The sequence below is a fragment of the Propithecus coquereli genome, unplaced genomic scaffold (assembly GCF_000956105.1).
Source record: "Propithecus coquereli isolate 6110/MARCELLA unplaced genomic scaffold, Pcoq_1.0 Scaffold433, whole genome shotgun sequence".
NCBI classification, from domain to species: domain Eukaryota; kingdom Metazoa; phylum Chordata; class Mammalia; order Primates; family Indriidae; genus Propithecus; species Propithecus coquereli.
The window spans coordinates 207,638-213,244 of record NW_012150097.1 but is presented as its reverse complement, the minus strand read 5'-3'; the positions used below and the strand labels follow the sequence as shown (position 1 = coordinate 213,244).

The window sequence follows — 5,607 nt, the reverse complement described above, 5'->3', positions numbered from 1 at the left end:
AAAAAAAAAAAAAAAAACCCCAACCCCACAATCTTTTATTCTCTCTCCCCATTTCTGAGGGTCAGATATTAGTATCTGGAATTAACTCAGGTAGCTGTCGTGTCTCACACAGTTGCACTGAGATGACACGTGGGGCTGGGATCATCTGAAGGCGTGTTCATGCGTGTGTCTGGTGCCTGCTCTAGGAACACCTGGGCGTCCCCAACAACTGTCCCCATCTCTGCGTGTTCTCTTCACGCGTTCCTCCAGCGTGGCAGCGCCAGGGTCAGTAGACTTCTGACAAAGGCTGACAGTCCAGTGTGGGCCCTCCTGGCCAGCAGACGGCTTTCCAGATGGACCCACTGTTAGGTCTGCTCCAGGTGGGAACTCGAAAAGTATGTACAGGACAGAATGCGGTTAATGGAAAACCGAAGTTTGTGAAACAACAGCCGCAGGAGTCTGGAGAGTCCCCGGAGGTTGTAAACCTGACAGCTGCGGCGGGCACTCCTATCCCCCCGATAAGGATGGAACTATCCGCCTCCCTTATCCCTACAGGGTGAGACTGATGCAGGGGTCGCAGAAATTGGTTGTTAAAGGACACTTTTTATTGCAGCGGCTGTTCTGGCCCAGGTACTCACTCCCCCCGAGAAACCCTCTATAAAACCAAGGCTCTCCCCTCCCTCAGTGTGGACGCTTTTCCGCCTCCACCCATCTGACCCAGATGCTCAACATAAACAGCATCTTGCTACACGTGAGGCTCCGTGTGTCTCTCTCAGCTCTGGACCTAACACACGCAGGGATCCTGGTTCCTGTGGCTCTTCACCCTTCGACACGCTGAACTCCACTGCGGTTGTTCCCATCAGCCGTGAGGAATTCTGACGCGAGGTTTCTTAGGAGTCATTCCTACTTTCAGCACCTGCGGTTGCAGCCCTGGTCCTGTGACCCCAAGGACACAGATGCAGAGATGCACAGGGCCAGGCATGTAGAGGCACGGAGCTTCCATGCCCCCTGGGTGCACTGGCCTCCGGCACCCTCCACTTGTTCAGCTTCCTCGTACCTTAGTATTAGGTTCAGACACAAAACTACTGATACTGGGCTACTTTTAACCCACAAAATCACCGATTTCATGCAGTTGAACCCAATAACACATTCCAAATATAGTCTCCCTCTCCCACTCCATTTCTTCAAAATCCTAACAAATGCACTGCAGGGCGTAGTCTGCTCTTACGCAAGGAACAATCACAGGAAAGAATTGTGAGGACGGGAAGTTTACTTTAAGCTCCTGGCAGCTCTAAGGAACTTCCAGGTTTGGTTGTGGAGTCCCTTTCCCAGATTTTATAAAAACATGCTTTTTTTGAGTCTTGCTGAGTTTGCAAATGTGCCAACAGAGCCCGGCTGGTCACTGTCTTTGGCATTTTTTTTTGTTAGTTTTATCAGAGGGGAAAGGCACGCAAACGCGCAGGCTCGCAGAAAGCTGAGACCAGCTGGGCTTAGTTCCGTTCTGACTCTGCCATTTTCCCCTTCGCACGCCGGTAAATTCCAGTTTAGAGCTTCGGTCATCGCCAGGGTGAGTTATGGATGCTTAACAGATAGATGCACGAGCTTAGCAGGACAGAGCTGTCCTCGTCTGTTATCAAGTAAGAGGTTTTGATAATAATATAATCTCATTGTATTGCACATGGAGATTTTAGTTATTCTTCCTTGTCCTGGGTTTCAATGGATTGCAAAGAAGAGCTACGATGATCTGAGGATATATAATTTATTCAGCATCTTGCTCTGGGCACAGTTAACATGTGTCTCTGGTTCACCCTCATTAGAAGGGTTTCCTCCAAAAAACTGCCTCAAATTTTAGAATGGTTTTGCTATCTCAATGGCAACGTCTATGTTAATGAGATGAATAATCTAAAAAGAACACGGCAAAACAAAATACAACCAGACTGCCATTTATTAATAAAATTTATGCAGTGGCAAATGCTATTGGAGAAATCAGAAATTCATAACACACAAATTTGTACTGGAAATACAAAAATGGTTTGAGAGTCAGGAAGTCAGGCTGACAGCACCAGAAATGTTTTACTCAGTCTGGGCAGGTGTGTGATATCCAAGAATAACAAGTACCTGTAAGAGACTGAGAGCGAATATCATAGGATCGTGTAAACACATCCCAACACTGTGTCCCGTTCAACAACAGAAAACCGCGGGAGGCCTGGGGTCCAACGCAAGGATACAAAGCAGAAAAACGGTGCAGACCGTTCCTCCTTTTAACCTTCACAGCCAGCACACCACAGCAAGTAGCAAGCACCGAGGGTTTCCTGTTCCTTCTTGTCTGAATGCACGATACAGAAGGTTAGTAAAACACACGCAGGGCATTCGTGAGCAAGTTAGAGAAATGGAAAGCAGAGCTTCGACCGAAATATCATCCACAGGAGTCATCAAATTATCTGATCCCTACGATGAATCGTAAAATAAACGAACAATTCTACATCAAAGGGTAAATCTCATCTCCACATCTCTTGACACTTTCCGTTAGCAAGTGTCTGTCCTGCAGAGAAGTGCTGGCATGAGTGACCTCCGTGCAGCCGGGGGAGGCAGACAGACAGGGACGCAGGGACACGCTTGGGCTTCCTCTCTACCAACGATGAGCTCCTTTCCTTACAGAATCGGCATCCACCCTCTGGATTGTTCTGGAGAAGAGTCTGTGCCAGGCTGACCAGCTCTCCAGCCACGAGACACTCGTCCTGGATGTCACGAAGCTGACACCGGAGTTCTGCCCTGAGCTGACTGCCAAAGCCGGTCGTAACTCGCACCTGGCCCGTCGGCAGTCTCAGACTCTGCGCTCACCCGAATTCCTCCTCTCTCGAAAACTCGACTCTCATCGCCGAACGCTAAATCAGACCTTCCTCTAAATCTCTTGCTCTGGGGGCCGATTCGCAGTCCGACCTCCTGCTGATACATTATTCCCACTTTGCCGTTCACACCTCTTCGGGACGGCTGCCGGATTCATGGCCACGTAAAGCGGTGCTTCTCTGCGCCACGTGTGAGATGATTTCAGGATCCAAGTAGAGGAGATGATGTTTTCCCTCTACCTGCTCTTGTGATAGTGAAGCCACACTCTCACCTCCTCGTGCTGAATTTATCCCCCATCACTCACCCATTCCACCAACCATTCACTCGCTCAGGGAGCGCTCATTACCTGCAAGGCACAGGTGAAGAACCCAAGGCGCGGCTCCCGCACGTCCTACGCTCAAGGAGCGCGGAGTCCACAAGCATTGCCTGTAACCTTTGACAGTTCATTCTTTGTAGCTTTTAGTGCCAAAGTGTTACCAGTTAGGGATGTTCTCACAGAGCTTGAGTCATTCTGACACAAACACTACACAGTGTGAGTGCTCTGCTATCTGCTGGGTGATCACGGCGAACCACGAGTAAGGAAGAGAACGTGTCTTTCGCTCCTGGAAAATGGAATTGTGCCTCCGATTCTAAACAGCATGGCGGGCTGATGCTCCTGCCGGCAAGGCAGAAACAAGAGAGAAACAAAAGCAAGCCATACGCACACCACACAGAGTCGTTAAGCTGGTATTTAAACACTAAATTATGTTAGAGCCATGTGTTTATGGCCCTGTCATGTGCTGATACAGTAAAAATACTTGCCTGAGCTACCAGAAAAGAACCCCTCAAAGAGAAACCCCCAAAATGCTGCACTAGGAACGGGGCCTCTGTCTGCCGTGCGACAAACAGCAGGAGAGCCAGCGTGCATTTGTCAATTCCGATTCCCGACCTGGGCTTCTTCCTAACCTACTTTGTTCAAACGAACTTACTTTCACCTGCTTTCCCGAAACACTAACAAAATAAAAACCCACAGCACGGGCTGCCTGTTATTGGACTGGAAAAAGCCTGGAGGGGCAGGCAAGCGTGGCCATGGCACCGTGGAGTAAAAAGGCCACGGTGCATCGATCTGGTTTCCCAGCTCCCTTCCTCAGGGAGAAGCATCTCCGTGCGGCGCGAGCCAGTCGTGAACGAAGACATCTCCCTGGGCCCGGGTGAAGTGCGTCACTAACATGCTCTGACATGCTTGCCGCCCCTCGCTTTGTAAGAGGAGTCCTCTGTGCCCGGAGCCTGCGGCAGAGGCCGGAGGTTTCTGCCACGATTTGCAGAGCAGTGCAAATGGCATCTAAAGACACCGAAGTCCCCAGGTGAGAAGGGTCTGGAAGAGCAAAGCACAGTGAGAGGCCTGGAGTGCAGGGTGTCAGTGGAAACAACGGGCAAATACGTATGTTGTGCTAATCAGAATTTTTTTTTAAAGGAATCTGGGTGTCAGCAATTCGTGCTCTGCTGTCCAGAAACCCAGGAGAAGCCCAAGTAGGAGAAAGCCGGGGCGGGAGAGGAAGATGAGAGTCCTGCACCCGCCTTGCTCTCTCTGAGATCCGCCATGGTGCACCCTCAGTGCTCTGGGCCCCACCAGCTAACGTAACGGCCCGGCTCTGTCCTAACATGACAACAGTTGTTTCTCTGCCATCGGCCGTGAGGAAGGAGCCATTTACAGCTGCTGAGACCATCAAAAGGGACCTACAGAAACGATTCTGCTCCAACCCTCTGGGGGTCTCGGTGGTTGTTTGTTTGTCGAGGTAGCTCAGTTGGGAGCTGACGCGTGTGATGTGAACCGTCCGCCACGTGTACCTAGTTTTCCCTTTTTGATCTGCAAGATTATAAAAATACCAGTATTTCCCCCCGTGTTATAAAAATGACTTTAGAAAAAGATACACATAGGCCTCTTCCATTAGACCTCTGTCCCGTCTTGCAAATTGTTGTGAACTCTGACCTCCAGATTCAATTTCTTCACTTTAGCGCCTTTGAACGCATATGTGCCCTCGGTCTCGCTCAGGATGTTGACGTTCCGCACGGTGCAGAACTGTCTGCTCACGTTCTTCTCCAGCCGGTCCGCGTTCCTCTTGGGCACGGTCACCTTGGTATTCAGAGGATATTCCTCCAAAACGTCCTCTGTGGGCCGTTTCTTCCTCTGTTTCTGGCACTTCCTGGTCACGAAACAAGCCACCAAAAACACCAACAGCAGGAGCATGATAGCAGCCAGGGCGCTGCCAACAGATGCCCCGGTCTGGGACAGAGACGCAGCGACCGCTGGCTCTAGCGTCTCCAGATTCAGGGACTTCATGTTGGTGCCGTTCTTGACTTGGTCGCCTTCGTTGTCATAGATGAGGGAGTCGTCAAGGGTCAGCCGGCCGCTAGGGTCCACCAGGTCCCTCCGGCTGCGCCTCAGGGGGGCTGTGAGAGAACGCTGGACCCGGGGCCCCGAGACGGTGTCGGGGCCGATGACGTAAATCACCTGGAGGTACCACTGGTGTCCCGCTTCCACCTGCAGGAGGAGGGAGACGGGAGACAAACCGGACACGTCACCGTTGCCCGGCCACCTCTGGGAAGAAGGGGGATGGAGAGACGGTTGCTGCCATACATACACTTAGATGGATACTTGGTTTCAAGAAAAGCATTAGTAATGGTTGATGTCTACTAACACCCAGAGAACAGAACCCAACGTTACGGGTTCTATTTCATTTCCAAATTAGGGTGATTTGGGGTTAGCTATTCACATTCGTTTCTGTTTCCCTACCTGTGCAT

At 50.8% G+C, this 5,607-nt stretch overlaps 2 protein-coding genes across 2 annotated transcripts in view; both read right to left on the bottom strand.

Annotated features, from left to right (window-relative positions):
- Window positions 1-2,934, bottom strand: part of ANXA3 (annexin A3) — a 73,043-nt gene extending 70,109 nt beyond the window's left edge. The window contains exon 1 of the mRNA XM_012653894.1: window positions 2,821-2,934. Within this exon, the coding sequence (XP_012509348.1) occupies window positions 2,821-2,934 (114 nt within the window). The remainder of the gene's footprint in view (window positions 1-2,820) is intronic.
- Window positions 2,935-4,753: 1,819 nt separating this feature from the next.
- Window positions 4,754-5,607, bottom strand: part of FRAS1 (Fraser extracellular matrix complex subunit 1) — a 208,114-nt gene continuing 207,260 nt past the window's right edge. Inside the window, 1 exon segment of the mRNA XM_012653893.1 lies at window positions 4,754-5,347. Within this exon segment, the coding sequence (XP_012509347.1) occupies window positions 4,754-5,347 (594 nt within the window).